Below are 16,538 nucleotides of genomic sequence, written 5' to 3' on the forward strand. Positions count from 1 at the left end.
CAAGTTAATCGAAACAAACTCAAAGTCTTGAATACTTCTAAATGCAATTAAGATGTGCAACGCAGATAGAATAAGTCATGGTTTGTTAACCCTTCACTGATCTGCCCATCTATAAATAGCAACCAATCAAATAGCTGTTTTCTTTTTACGTGTCCTGTAAACAAATCGATAATGGCGAGCAAGAGTGGTCGAAAGCTTCAACAAGCTCCAAGTAAAATATCTAGTTTTTTTACGGTACAAACAGAAAACAACTTCATTATAGGACTACCAGAGGAACTGATAGGCAAGTGCTGTGTTTCACAATCAGAATCAACTTAGCATTTTTAGTTATTCATCTTTAACTAGAGGATTTTGTCTTATCTCTATTACTGAATAAAAAAATGACGTCCCTCTTAAAGTTCTTATTTGAAATGAATATACAGATCTTAAATATATGGTGGGTATCAAAAAAGTATAGATACCCACATGAAATTGGAAATACCCACTTAGTTCCAAAAGTATGGATATCGTACCCACATGGCCAAAAGCTTATCTGGAGCTCTGGAACATCAGCACTGCACTTGGCATAGAAAGATAACACACGCATATGGGATTGGAACCCAACATATAGGCAATGACAAGGACTTAAACAAGTGGGCCACTACCATCCCTCCAACCACAAGAGCAGAGGATGTTGTACAAAAGCTCTTATTTAGAATCATTCAAGAAAGAGATAGTGTTGTGTTTTCAGTCACATAAAATGATCAAATGTTAAATCTTTTTCTCACCACATCCTGCTGAAGCATATGGAATGAAGGAGGCATTATGTGGGGCCGCCAGTTCCTTGTCCAGGGGGGTCCCAGTACAACAGCACCCCAGCCACTCCTGCATCTTGGGCTACCTGGAGCTGGAACAAACAAACACCATTGGTCAGTGTTACAGTGAGTGACCAATACAGTGTCCAAAATGACAGGCTGCCTGCAGTCCCATGGCTGGTAACATTTCTGTCAAGATATCAGTTGGAATAAATTTACTGTCAAATAATATATTAATTGCTACAGTGACAATGTTGAATTAGGCATTGATATGTGACACATTTACCTGATGGTCAGGATGGTCAGAAAAAACCCTTCATTGCTGCATTGACAATATTGAATCAGGCACTGATAAGTAATGCATCAAGGTGAAACCAAGAGCTACCTTTCTGATGAAAAAGCTAAAAATATCAAAGGCACAGAGTGGTGTAAATCTGGAATGATGCAACACACAAACCAGGACCAAAAGCATGAGCAAAGAGCCAAACCATTTGTCAAATGAATAAATACAACATGCTTTTTGTCTATACCGATAGGATTGTTGCTGTATGCTTTATTGTATGGTGTATTGTTACATCCTGACTAAACAACAAAGTTCTTCGGTAACTGACCTGTAAATATCATATACAAAACCTGCATAAAAAATATGTTATGTAAAAAAAAGATACACAAAAAATCTTTTCCAGACTAAATTTGTCACAAATATACTTCCAAAATAACACAAATAACAAATAACACAATAACTATACAAACCCAAACCATTCCAAAGACATCAAATAACCTTTAACCCTTCCTACATTAAACTGATTTATCTATCTATTTCTCCAAATAAACATGTTTACACATGCTATAACTTTCATTCAAGATCTAACACACTTACATATAGGCATACGATCACAAGGATATATTTTAGCTTCACCGACACGTGTTGATGGTTTTTGGCCTGAATGTTTGCTAGTTTGTGTATATCATGTGTTGAATATACTTGAAAGGAATCGGGTCAGCACTTAATAAAACCTCCCTAGCTCCTGCGTAATGACCCCTGACAAGTTCATCTAGAGCCCCCCCAGTCCCGTAGCCTGTAACAAAGGGCCTGTAACCATCCCATAGCTTCTAACAAAGGGCCTATTGCCATCAGGGAGCACGAGTCGTGAAGTCAGGACGCTGGGGTGAGACACCACATGTAATCTCTCTGTGTCGCTGTACGATTACAACGCTAATCACTGGGCTATTTGCATGGTTTACATAAGACAGCTGGTTGATAGGTGTCTATCACATAGATTTACACACACCGGCAAATTAGTAAGAAGGTTAGGGCTGACAGGAATAGCGAGGGACGTACGAATGAGATATCACACACTTAAAGGGACTCTCCCAGGTTAGTTAGGCCTGTTAGATTGACTTGCAACAAAGGCTAGAATTGGCTTCAGAGCGCATATAAAAATATAAATTATTGTGATTGAGGAAAATGAGCTTGTTTCACCAGTTTCTATTTGTTTTTTAAAATTGCGACATTTTACTACAAAAATACATATGGCACACAAAGCAAACCGTTTTCTATGCAACTAGTTTTGACATTAGCTATTTTCAACACAATTTATTTACATAGACTGTTTTTAAGTTATATTCCATAAACTATTGTTTACACAACCTATTTTACATAAACTGCTTTCTGCATGTCTTATTTCACATAAACTACTGCCTACATAACTTACACTGCATAAACTGTTTTCAGCAGATCTTTTTTCACCTTGACTGCTTAATGCACAACTTATTTACATAAACTGTCTTCTACACAATTTATTTTACCTTTTCCGCAACTGATGTTACTCCTAATCGAAGGAGCAAAACTTGATCTGTGATGTTGATACCTTGACCTTTGAAGGTCAACAAGTCAGACAAACGGCCATAATGTCCATAGAACACACCACCCTGAAAACAAGAAATGTTGATCAATAATGGGCACCCTGGCAAATTGTCAAAGCTGTTCAGCTAATGGAGAGAAAATATAAAAGTAATTTTTTGAGTAAAATTGATATTTTATACTTATCCTGACTCATGCTCTTTTGCTTGTCTTCTTCTTCTTGCGAACATAGTGGAACACTTGTATCTCCTTAATTGAAGCTCCCTTCAATGTAAAATCACTAATTGGTACTCACCACGAGTTGCCTCCCTTGCCCTTTTGGGCGGGAACAGGTGTCGCCACCCTCTGGCCTCATGCTTCACTCTCTCCTGATTTTGCGAGCCCAACACTTGAATTTACAGGGAAATCCAAAGTGTTATGTGGGGAGGATGGGAGGGCTAACCTCATGAGTCAGGATAAGTATAAAATATCAATTTTACTCAAAAAATTACATATTTTTCCTTATCCTGACTCATGCTCTTTTGCTTGTAGAATCCTACACGAGGAAGCGGAGGTGGGCAAAACAGAATACTTTGGATTTATAGAATTAGTGATTTATATAGATTTAACTGTAATAACCCCTCACGGGAACTTCATAAAGGCATAGACTTAGGATAATTCCTCTATTATAAGCCATAGGTTATAATGCCATACTGGGGTATTTACATTATGATATACTGAGATATTATAAACAACAATATCAAAGCGACTCTGATAGAGAAGCTATACCACTGAACATATATACATACTGCTAGAACTCCGTGAGTTATAAGCTAGATAATGCATGTAACAATTATGCATATTAATCTCGTAAGACTACGTGTTAGCGTTCTGAGGGACTGTCAACTGCTGTCTGAGGACCAAGGGACCCGAAATGGTGAATGCCTGAGGCGTCCTCGGTGGTGATATCTCTCAGGTAGTGATTAGCAAACACCATGTTAGATTTCCAAAAGCATCCTTCCATAATTGTATTCAAGAACAGTTACCGTGTAAAGTGAGTGGAAGCTAAGCCCTGATTTCATGGGGATTTGATGCTGTTGGAGGGTCCAGTCCTGCTGCCTTGTAGGTAGCAGAGTATGACAGTTCTTATCCATATAGATATGGTGAGTGCGAGAGACTTCTGTCTGAGTTGTTGCCGACAAGGGAATGAATAATCGTTTGAGAAATCTTAGCCTTGTTTTGGAGCGTCGTAAATAGATTTTGAGAGCTCTGACTGGGCATAGAGATAAGTCCAGTGTATCTTGAGATCGAGAATGGAGGATAATGCAGGGATATGAAATAACCTGTCTGGTTGACCTGGTAGTTGATTTTTGGCGATGAAATCCCATCTTAATCCCAGGTGTGCTGTGTTTTGATTGTCATCAAACTGTATCCTCTCATAATCTAGTCGTGAATTTCCGACATCCTGGCTGCTGTGGCTAGAGATAACAGGAAAAGCGTTTTCTGTGAGAGAAACTCAAAGTTTGTCGATTCCAGCGGTTCATAAGCCTCACTTGTGAGGTGTTGCAACACTATATTCAGATCCCAAGCTGGAAGTGGAACTTCCGCTTTTGGTCCTCAATCGGAAGCCAGTAGTAAGGCCAGTAACTCTGGAGTTCTTGTTAATCTAACACCCGTTCTCATGGTAATGACAGAACTAAAGCGGCAAGATATGTTGACAATGTCGAGCCTTTTAAATGTTTGTTTTGCCGTAAGTAACACAAATAATCTGCCACTTGTGGATGAGTAGCATCTCTTGCTGTAAATCCCTTATTTACTGCGTAATTCTCAAAACTGTGCCACTTGTCGTCGTTACAAGTTCGTGTGTAGAATAAGCGTAAGGCAAAGCGTGACGCTTTTGCGCCCTGGTAGAATACCCTCTCTTGTTTAAACACATTTTAATACAGTCCATCATTGAAGTTGGAATACTTCTGGGCTTCCGTGCACCTGTTTGGTGTGTGGATGTATTAATAGATTTGGCTTGGGTAGCTCTAGTGTTGGTTGACCGATTTCTTGAATTAGAATGGGAAACCACGTTCTGGCCCGACCAGTAGAGTAGCGACCAAAGTGAGTTGGAGGCTCTGTGTTTGTCTGATTTTCTGTAACACTTGAGGTATTATTGCTGGCGGAGAGCGCGTCGCATTGAGGCCTTCCCAGGATATGCTTAGATCCGTTGCCCATGCTTGTGGGTCTGGGACTGGTGACCACGAATGTCGGTAGCTGATTGTTGAAGCGTGTTGCGAATAGATCTACTAGCGGCTCCTATTTGCTTGATTATCTGTGCAAATATTTCTGTATTGAGCATCCATTCTGTCGGTGGCGGTTGATGTGGCGAGAGAGTCGTCTGCTAGTACATTCTTGGCTCGGGAATGTGACATGCTCTGACATGTAGGTTTAGATCGTGTATTAGATCGAACAGTTGAAAGCTTAAAGTCAATAGGTTCAGTGATCTTGTTGAACCTTGTTTGTTCACATAGAAGCGCCACTGTCGAGTTGTCGGTATGAATCATTAAGTCGCATTCTGTAGAATGTTGCTCCAATGAAGTATGGCGTTGATTACAGCTTTCATCTCTAACATGTTTATATGGAGCTTGCTTTCTTGCTGATTCCATAACCCTGATGCCGTCCGGTTGGCGAGATGAGCTCCCCAACCTTGGGCGGCAGCGTCTACATATAGATGGGTTTTGAATTCCTGCTCTTCTAAACAAATACCTTCCATGAAACATTCGACCTCCTGGTCCACCATAGTAGATGAGGTCTGAGGCGTTTGGGTAGACTGAATGGTTGTAGGTCGTCGAGATGTGCATTGATGAAGACCTGTAATGGGCGTAACTGTAATCTGCCTGAGACTGTCATGTCTTGGGCTGATGTGAGAGACCCAACAGCTCTGCCATTGTCGTAGTGGTAGCGGAGAGAGTAGAGAACTGGCGGAATGGTCTGTTGGATCTTGAGCCAGCGGTCTTCTGGTCTGATCTGACGATCGGGTTGTGATTAAGTGATAAATCGAATGCCTAGGAACTGCAGATCTTGCGATGGTACTAGGTCCGACTTGAGTAAGTTTACTAACCATCCTAGCTGTGTTAGTAGCTTTATGATGTAGTTTAACTGTAGTTTGAGATGCTGTGGATCTTGATCTACTTGTATCCCGTCGTCGAGTAGAGCGCTCGTAGCCCTAGGCGATGTAGATAGGTGACAATAGGTTTAGTTATCCTCGTGAATAGCCAGGGGCTGATGATATGCGAATGGGAGTACTTTCCATTGGTAATGTAGCCCGTCTAGTGTAAATCTTAGATATTTCCTGGATTAGGGATGTATCGGGATATGTAGATAAAGCGTCTTGCAGATCTATACTGGCCATGTAATCCATGGGGCGAATCAACTGCGTAACTGAGGAAGGTGTATCATCGCGAAACTTTGGTGGTTTTGCGTAGATAATTCCTGTTGAAAAAGCTCATGTTGTAAATGAGTCTGTATTTCTCCTTGGAGTTTTCTTGGGTACTAGGAAAACTGGGGAGTAGAAGCCTGGTTCGATGTCTACTTGATCTAGTACTTCTATGGCCTGCTTGGTTATGAGTGATGTAACCGCCTCTCTTAACTTTGGTAGTTGTTGTGCCTGTAAATTCGAACTTGTAAGGGTTGACTGTCAGCGGGCGTGGCCTGTAGTGGGATCTGAAATCCGTGTTGAAGAATGTTGGAGACATAAGGGTCTTTTAACATTCCCCAGTTCTCCCAGTGTAGTTGGAAGCGTCCACCCACTTGTGGCGGTTGTACTGGAGCGGCTGGGGTGGAAGACTCCAGTCGTTCGAACCTGTCTTTCAGCGTTTATAGTTGCGGGAACCTCTGGGTGTCCTGCCTCTTCCTGACCCTCCTCTATAGTTGCCATATGGGCGTGAAAGAATCTTTTCCCTGGCTGGCTATCTTCCTATCCGTGCTTTCTGTAGTCGAGAACTTAGATCTCCTGAGTATCTTTGTGAAGTCTGCCTGATGGCGGCTTGCTAAGCGTGTCCATCGACTTGATCATAAGGACTTCTCTGGAGTCCTTAGTGACTTCCTTGGAGACTTTGTCTATTCCTCCGTCAAAGATGTTTGGGGATGACCACGGGGCTGTATAGAGTGGAGCTGTAAAGTTCTCACCCCAGCTGCAGGAAGCGAGGAGGCCTTGACGACGAGCTAAGGTCAGTGCTGCTGAGACAGATGTGAGATGATCTGTAAGGAACTGCTGGTCCTTCTTTTGCATCAGTAGGGCCGAGTAGATCATCCTATCATCTTCAGAGGTAAGTATTCGAAATCTGGTGATAAGTGTCTCATTGATCGTTCTAGATCTATTTAGGCCAAAGAACATCGTCTCGTCATGTTTTCTATCTGCACCAGCTTGCGATCGTCAATCTTGTAGTTCTTGTTCTTAACATGGCTGATCAGCTTGTAGTTTTCATCGATGTCTTGTGCCTTCAGGAAGGGTCCATGTTGTCGCGTGGAGAACTTCTTAAGCGTGAAAGTTCGGCAGATGTGGAGTCTGCACTTTCGTAGCTTTAATGAAGGCTGTATCTAGATTATGTGGCACCGCGGGCAATCGAATTCGATCGGGAGGTAAGGTGATGGCGTCTGCATCGTCTTCCTTCATCAGGTATGTCTGCGCTGAGTTGCCACTCTTGGGCCGATGAAGATAAATCTAGGTTGTTTACCATCCAATATCTTATCTCAGCGTCTGAGAAGATGATGCCTCCATCATCTTCTGTACCAACATCGGAGATGAGAGGTTGATGCTCTTCTGATGGTGACCTCTGGGCTGCTATCTCTATGTCGGGTGACACTTTCGGGGAGACCTGAGTGTAGACCTGTGTGCCGACTTGTGTGATGACCTGCGAGGTGATATGCGTGGAGATCGGTGGTGAGCGGCGTGGAGATCGTCTAGGTGATCTGCGTCTATGGGAAGACCTAGATCTGCGAGGAGAATGTGTTGGCGGCCGTGAAGCTCTTGAATAGTCCCTCGGCGTCCTTCTGGGCGATGGCGATCTGTGTGGCGGCCTTCCGTGCAGCTTCCTCTGCGTCGGACCTGGGGGCTGGCGCCTTGACTTCCGTGGCGGTTTCCGTGGCGTCTGGTGGTCTGAGTCTGCATCTGAGGGCGAGGCGAGGATGATGGCGATCTCTCCGTCTTCGCGAAGGCCTTAGCGGCGACTGTACATCGTCCTTCCGTTGAGGTGGTCTGTGACTTCCTTCGAAGGCTGCTTCGTCGTGGCTGCTTCGCTGACTGGGGGTGCCTCTGGGGTATCGTCTGCGTTGCTTTCGGGCCCTGGGCTGGCTGCTTCCCCGACTGTAGTGGCCCTCCATCATGGTCATGATCTGCGCAACAGCTTCGTCTGGGATGGTCTGCGGCGAAGTAGTCGGTGCCCTCTCTGCGATGACAGCTGCTGACCCCTCAGGAATGTCGTCTGACATCAGTGTAGAGGCATCAGGCTGCATGGCGATCTCTGCTGATGTCACTGTAGCTGTCACGGTGCGCTTCTTGTGGCGTCGTCAGGGATGATGATCGGCTGATCATCGTAGAGGCCAGTTCGGCTGGAACAATCTCGGCTGAAAGTTCTTGGCGACCGTGGACTTCCCCTTAGATGTCGGCGCTGCCCTGGGGTCGAAGTCTGCGTTGGGAAGGCGTCGTGGCCCTCTTGGACTTTATCTGCGATGGCGGGGCGTCTGGGGAGGCAGGGCGCTTCTTAGTGTTGGCGGACTGCATCCCGCCCATCTTCCGGCGGAGTCTCTTGCGAAACACCAGGCGGGAGGGTCTATCGACAGCAGCTGACTGGAAGGGAATCCGATGTATCGGCCATGTCTAACCCTTGTTTGCGTGACCTATCTGCGGTGCGTCTCCGCGGCGCAAAGATATTTATGAAAAGCAGAATTGGATAGATTAATGCAGTAACTGCAGCGTGTATCAAGCGCACAAAGGCGTAGCACAACTAGGGCATAATACATGCGGGTCAGCAATTGAAAAGCGTAAATTGCAAATGGTACAGATTTTCATCAGCGTAAATACTAGCTGAACAATCCGCGAACTCCGTGAATAAACGGTAGAAATACGATTAAATATCAATGCAAATTAATGAAGGATACTAGCTATACCTCTATAGTAACCTATAAGGGGTAATAAACTAAGAAAAACCAAAGGATATAGTGTGTAAGGAGACACAGGCTCTCACATCCTGCTCACTGGGCGAAGAAGGAGAGAGTGAAGCATGAGGCCAGAGGGTGGCGACACCTGTTCCGCCAAAGGGCAAGGGAGGCAACTCGTGGTGAGTACCAATTAGTGATTTTACATTGAAGGGGCTTCAATTAAGGAGATACAAGTGTTCCACTATGTTAGCAAGAAGAAGAAGAAGACAAAAAGAGCATGAGTCAGGATAAGGAAAATAAGAATTTCAGTGTATCTAGGATTTGAACTCATAGTCATAGGATCCTCTCCTGACAAAGGGAAACAACTCTGCACAGCAAATTGCTGCACTCTTAGTGACAAGGGCCAAGCATTTAAGAGTAAGAACACTTTCGTTTTTCTAATCTGATCATATAAGTTAACTGGGAATCAAACCAAGACCTTACAGAACAGTTTATCCGCTGGACTATCACGGCCTCCTTAACAGATCTATGTGAATACATGACCTTTTTATGGATAACATGTGTGTACAAATATAGTATCTTAGGGACCTTTCATAATTCATGGCAAGCGGGGGTGATGATGATTTTAATGGAGGGTCACCCATTTTGTTCTAGGGAGCTAGGGGGGGTAACAATTTTGTACACACGTACTAGGGGGGTCAGCAATTTTGTACATAAAAATATGTTTGAAATTAAGCTTAGAAATTATGGGAAGGGAAGTGGGTGTCATTTACATTTTACATGCTTCTCCATAAAAATCATCATCACCACTCCTAGCCAAAAATTATGAACGGTCCCTTATGCTATAATTTGCAAACTGAACGTCATTTGAGTAACTAGTACATTACACAATCCATATCCTGGCATTTAGCATGAAGTTTGTGCCACAGACATGGTAACCAAGGCAACCAATAGACCTATTTCAACATCCTCTGAACATAGTTGGGAAACAATAATTTTTCATCGTTTTCAACAGCAGACGATTTCATTGACTTTGTTAAGATGATTCTTATGTACCACATTTCTGAACGTCATAATATACTCTGAGAGTTATTATTTGCTTCTAACCATTAATAAAGGGGTTTTATTTCAGTCCGATCACTTCACCAACCATTCTGAACTTAAGTCCTCTCTATAAAACAAGCACAGCCTACTCAGTGAAGGAAAGGCAATGCTCTCACTTACAAAATATTGATTTCTTTTCAGAAATCAGAAAATATTGCCTTGCCTGAGGAACTGGCTATTAATAATTAGACAGTGAGTGTTTCCGTCTTTGTGTACCTGTGTGTGGATGAGTGTGAGGATCGGAGTGGTGTTGCCTTTGGTTTCATTTGGGTTTCAAGGGGACTAAAACTTTTTCTAACAGAAAAATATAATATTGAACCCTACCACTCATTGTCCATCATCATCAGTTCTCACAAAACATGATAGATCAGCTTAACAGGTTAATTAGCTTTAAAAAGCAAAGACCACACTTTGGGCTAAAAGAAAAACTTAGGCATACTTTCAAACAGCATTAATGGGAAATGTGACTTCATTTGAAAACAGCTCAAAGCGTAGGCCAATACATTCTATGTCTATACACCAGTGTGTAACTGTTCTTGAGGATATGGATCACCACTGCAAGTGATGATAACCTGCACAAGTTAACACCAGCTTACGATAGTCTTTGCTAGTTGTGGTCCAATTAATTGAAATAATTGATGATTGATCAGTGACGAAATGACCAAGCAATTGTTCATGTTTTCTCATAATCAAACACAAACAATTTTGAACACTTGTTTGCATTAACAATATTTTTCCTAAGGTTGGGTTTGTCTGTGTCATTAAATATACATTTCATAAGCTCGTTCAAAGTCAGGATTGAATTTATCTTAAAGACTTCTTTAAAGATGTGCAATTTGCAAATGCATTTGGCGCAATTTGCAAACAAATCCCAAAGAACTAAATGTTTTTTCCTCATCTTTTTGCGCATTAACAAACATAACAGGTAAATCTGATAAATGATGCTAACCAATTATTTTCAATGATTGATCGAATGAGAGATTTTAACCAATTCCCAACACTGGTCTTAGCACTTTGTGGACTAAGGACCTGTATTTCAAAGAGACAAATTATCGTCAATTATTTACTTAATGGCAGAGAAAACAATGGCTATTACATTAATTTTCCTTTGTCATTTGTACAAAATTTATGGTTTTGTTCAAAGCAGAATCTTAATGAAGATGACCTTAAGGCCATACTGTCAAATCCAAATTCAAAACCAAGGCCTCCTTAAGGAAAGACTGAAATTCAAGGCCTATTTGTAGGCAAATTCATTGTCAAGACCTCCTTAAAACTAGGGCGGTGGGGTAGCCTAGTGGTTAAAGCGTTGGCTCATCACGCCGAAGACCCGGGTTCGATTCCCCACATGGGCATAATGTGTGAAGCCCATTTCTGGTGTCCCCCGCCGTGATATTGCTGGAATATTGCTAAAAGCGGTGTAAAACTAAACTCAGTCAGTCAGTCAGTCCTTAAACTAAACTTTCAAGGACTTTTCACATCAGTACAAAACCTTGCTCAAGATACTGATTAATTCAAATTTGTCCTGATCAATTCTAATGCAAACCTTTTCATCTCCAGACAAAACCTTGTACAGGAAAGTGCTAAATTAAATTTGTCCAGATCAATTATAATGTAAACCTTTTCATGTCTTGACAGCACTTGAACAAGACACTGTTAAATTAAATTTGTCTCCATCAAGTAAACCTCTTCCTACCTGTGGAAAACCTTGTTCAAGATACTGATTGAATCAAATTTTTCAATATCATGAATACACAATGCCAGTGATTTGTCCATAGCATTTGAAATGTACACAGAACACACCTAATGAAACTGTAATCAGCAAATATTTTTATTACTTCTTCAGAGATTCCCTTGTGATTTGATAGTGGATTGAGTTCTGAAGATGATGTAATGACTTGCATGAATCTGTATTTCAGAAACATCTGTTTAGGCTAGGCCGATATATTTTGAGTTTTACACAAATGTTGTTTGGTTGTGTGCTGTTTACTCAGCACTCAGCAATATTCCAGCGATATGGCAGTGGTCTGTAGACAATCCAGTCTGGACCAGACAACCTTACAGATATGCTCTGTTCCATACTAAGAAAACCAAACAAATATATTAGTTTGATATGGTTGATTTGAGACGTATTTCCTTCAAAAATACTTTTTAAAACCATGGTTTTGACAAAAAGCTGATAGAAGGAAATGTTTCACTCCAGACTGTCCCTAAAACAAGAAAATACGCTATACTGGCCTAATAAGCCTCTTTTCTGAGGAGAACCATGAATTTAATCATGAAGGGCAATCTTGATGGCACTGCACTGATTATCACATGGCTTTAATCTCCATTTTGTGCGTAGTCAATACTGACTGCACTTTGTTTTTTCATAGTTATTTGAGGAAAAAAAATAAATTGTTTTTAACTGAGCTCAAAGACATTTCCTAGAGATAAGTATTTGATGCTGGGTTTAGATCATGTAGAGAATGGATTTGAAGACACCAATATTTTCTATTCTATTTTGAAAGAGATATTAAACATGGCCGTTAGTACACTGTTCTGTTTGAGGAGATCAGTGTCAGACCAAATGAAAATTCTAATATGACAAGCGTAATTACAGATTTATCTGAGGAGAGTGTAACATGAATAAGTCTCCAAATGATAAACACTCAGGTCTTCCTATCTGTGAGTACCGAGTTCTCTCAGTGTACAAGTCATGAACATGGGTATTCTGAAGCAAACACTGTACCACTAACAAACTGACAAAAAGTATTCTAAAACCTGACACAAACACGTGACAAGCTTAGTTTGAAACCATGGGTGACAGAAATCCTGTATGGACAAATTGATTTAATTAAAAAAAACCAAAAATGCCAACAAAAATCTCATTAATGTAAAGTGAAGTCAGAATGAGCTGCATATATGTTAATTAATCAAACTGATTATTGCAATCAACGTGTTTTGTTAATTTGCAGTTATTCCAACAATTTCATGGCAGCCTGTGTATAATCCAAACTGGACAAACCAGTGACTGATAATGTGAGCAATCTATACACCATCACGGAAGATAAAGCCAAATTAACCCAGTCATCGAGTGACCCACCTGATCCATGATCCATGTCATGGCCGTCTTGACCATATCACCGTTTGTTCAAAATGTCGATCAGTTAAAAAAACAAAAAAAAACATGTGAAGGTCTGGGTTTGAATATTGATCTTCAGTAACCCATGCTTGTCATAAGAGGTGACTAACGGGATCGGGGTGGTCAGGCTCGCTGACTTGGTTGACACATGTCATCGGTTCCCAATTGCGCAGATCAATGCTCATGCTGTTGATCATAGGATTGTCTGGTCCAGACTCGAGTATTTACAGACCGCCGCAACATAGCTGGAATATTGCTGAGTGCAGCGTAAAACAAAACTCACTATAAAAAACAAACATTACACCCCTACAAAAATAGCTTGTACACGTTCAGAGGATAACTCAGATTCTGAATAGGTTGTTTGTTGTTTAATGCTGCACTCAGCAATTTTCCAGCTATATGACGGCAGTCTGAACCAGACAATCCAGTGATTGACATCATAAGCATCAATCTATGCAATTAAAATATGATGACACGTGTAAATGAAGTCAGCAAGCCTGACCACCTGATCCCGTTAGTCGCCTCTTACCACAAGCCTGTATTGACTAAAACCAATACTAACCCAGATCTTCACAGATTATTTGGTATTGTTAGACTACAGCAAGCACAAACAATCCCATCCCTGGAAGCATCCCTCCTTCACACATTCCATCTAAACAATGCCTGCCATATATGTATATAAGTACTCGCACAACATCACAGCGTTGAACAAACTACAAAAACAATTTACCTTCACACTTCCTCCCAACGTGTTTGCCACAAACGGGAACTTAGTGTAAGGTGCACTCCCTCTTGAATTTTCCGTGTTCCTATCTTCAACAACAGGAGAGTTCTTCAAGGAAACAGTATCCTTTATTTTTCCCTGGCTGTCAAACAGCTGTAGGATGTTGGGTTTCTTGGGGTCAGGGTAGGTTGTGATGATGTTGTACTCCTGCACGTCTACATCGTCAAAATCATACTCCTCCAATTCTTCCTCCATAGTCTGCTCTAACCTCTTCTCCAGCGGACTGTGGGAGATTGGGTCATTGTTGCCAAAGTCTCTGTAAAGAGAGAAAAATAATTATTATTATTCCATATTTATCAACATTATTGAATTCTACGAAAGAAAATTATTTATCACCAACCATGCAACAAGTAAAAGAATTCACAAAATAGAAACAAAACTTAAACTGTCGAGATGAAAAAGTAATTTGATGGTCCAAACACTTAATAATCTGGAGGTAGGTTGTGCTTGATTGTATTAAAAAATCCTATATTTCCCAGAAACTATTTGAAACTATTTATGCTTTAAACTGACGACAAAACAAAGAAATTGTCTGAAAACTACTTTGTTGCAAGATGATTATAAAAAATTCATTTGGGTTCACAGCTTAATGGGTTTTGTGTAGCTGGAAAAAGACATCTAGTCTCCATACAAGATCTCAGGCATATTGTTTCAATACGTTTCAAACATACAATATATCTTTATGAGAGGAGATAACATATATTTTGTATTTGTTTTCGCAAAACATTTCTTCAGGACATCTAGCATGTTAGCAAATAATTATGGCTTTTGCAAAACCTTAGGCAAGTACATTTGTTCAATCGTCTCTGCATGCAGACAAGCAAGTACACACACGAACACACACGTGTCCCCCAAACACACGAATACGCACACACGCACACATACAAACTCACACAAGCCCTGAGAATAATGGTTAATTCTTTGGATTAACAGCCTCCAAGCAGACAAGCTGTTATCATTCTTGACTCAAATGTATCACAACGTCTCAATCCCTTTATAATACAAATCCTTCCTACTTTGTCCTCCAGATTAGCTTCATGCATATACACATTAACATGTCGTACAGATCATCTTCACATAAATTGAATTTAATCCGCTTATGATCACAAACAATACGCTACACCTCGTATCTTCTTGACGAATTAATGATACAACATATCTCATCAACAATATCACATTTCGTTTAAGTCAAATTGACACAAAATATACCAGTGCACTCTGACGTCATTTGTACACCCTTGTTTGAAATGTTAGCAACTCAAACCAACATAAGCCTTTGTTTGACATGCCGAGCACATTTCGTCTCACCCAGGCGCTAAACTTCACCATCTGGAGGATAAAGCTGAGCGGCTCTACATACAGGTGCAATGTTTATCTAAAATCTTTACTGTCAATTGTGTTTACAAACGTATTCAACCTGTAACTGTTTATTCAACTTGTCCAGCTCAGTAGGTGATATTTACACTCCCAAATTTGTAAGCACGCAACATTCCGCCATTGCCTATTGGCAGATCATGCATCCCGCGTGACATTTCACTTTGTCGTTTTTCTTATTGTTTCACATATGTCAGGTATGACATCTCTGTTACATAAGTCAGTATGACATTTGCGTATGACCAACAGATATTTACAGCATGTGAATGTAGACACTGGTTTCTGAAGCATTCTGGTTTCTAATCTAATTAACAATTAAGCGTACTGAAATTACTCTCGCGGACCCAGTCTTATTTACACTGTTTCTTGTTCAACGATGCCTCCAAACAATACTTCAGCTCTATGACGTTAGTTTGTAAATAAAAGTATGAACCAGAGAAACCACTGAGCAACGATTGTGACAATCAGGACGTGACATCACGCTTCACCCAAGTTCCCACCAAGTCTATTGGCCACAGCTTATGACCAGCAAAGGATGCTGGGAGCCATTTTTGTCTGGGCAAACCAGTGAGCAACAATCGTCACCATCAGGATATGAAGTCAACTAAATTCCTGAGTCTGGCCACAATTTCAAACTACAGGTCGCAGCTGACCACAAGGGCCCCGTTCCTCAAAGTGATCGTAGCACTACGACAGTCGTAAGTATATGTTAAAGTATGGGAGTTACGATCATCTTAGCACTACGACAGTCGTAAGTCTATGTTAAAGTATGAGAGTTAGCCTCTAGCTTGTCTGCTTAGAGGCTGTTAATCTTAGCACTATGACAGTCGTAAGTCTATGTTAAAGTATGGGAGTTACAATCACCTTAGCACTATGACAGTCGTAAGTCTATGTTAAAGTATGGGAGTTACGATCATCTTAGCACTATTGCTTTGTGGAAAGGGACCCAGCATTTCTTTTCTGGTCCCCATGAACTATATCAATTAATGGAGTTAGGAGAAAAACAATTTTCAATACATAGTGAAAGCAAGTATGAATCAGTTTCAGATTTATGGAATGACAACAGTAAATACTGGTAAGGTCCCTATGAACTATATCGACTAACGGAACTGGGAGGAAAACAATAATCAATGCATATTGAAATGGTGAGTTTGTGAGTTTAGTTTTACGCCGCTTTTGGTATTATTCCAGCAATATCATGGCAGGGGACACATGAAATGGGCATCACACATTGTACCTATGTGGGGAATCGAACCCGGGTCTTCTGTGTGACAAGTGAACCACTAAGCTACTGCACCGCCCGGCATATTGAAAGCAAGTATGAATCAGTTTCAGACTTGTGGAACAACTACGGTAAATAATTTGATAGGTCAG

The 16,538-nt window shown here is 41.1% G+C and overlaps 1 protein-coding gene across 1 annotated transcript in view; it reads right to left on the reverse strand.

Moving 5' to 3' along the window:
- The window catches only part of LOC124277261 (glutamate carboxypeptidase 2-like), a 62,440-nt gene that overhangs the window by 12,270 nt on the left and 33,632 nt on the right, over positions 1–16,538 (reverse strand). The window contains exons 2-4 of the mRNA XM_046712911.1: positions 13,737–14,046; positions 2,604–2,726; positions 814–886 (exon numbers count right to left, since the gene is read on the reverse strand). Of these exons, the coding sequence (XP_046568867.1) occupies positions 814–886; positions 2,604–2,726; positions 13,737–14,046 (506 nt within the window). The remainder of the gene's footprint in view (positions 1–813; positions 887–2,603; positions 2,727–13,736; positions 14,047–16,538) is intronic.

This window comes from Haliotis rubra, unplaced genomic scaffold (genome assembly GCF_003918875.1).
Source record: "Haliotis rubra isolate DU_JTF1 unplaced genomic scaffold, ASM391887v1 Scf22, whole genome shotgun sequence".
NCBI lineage: Eukaryota > Metazoa > Mollusca > Gastropoda > Lepetellida > Haliotidae > Haliotis > Haliotis rubra.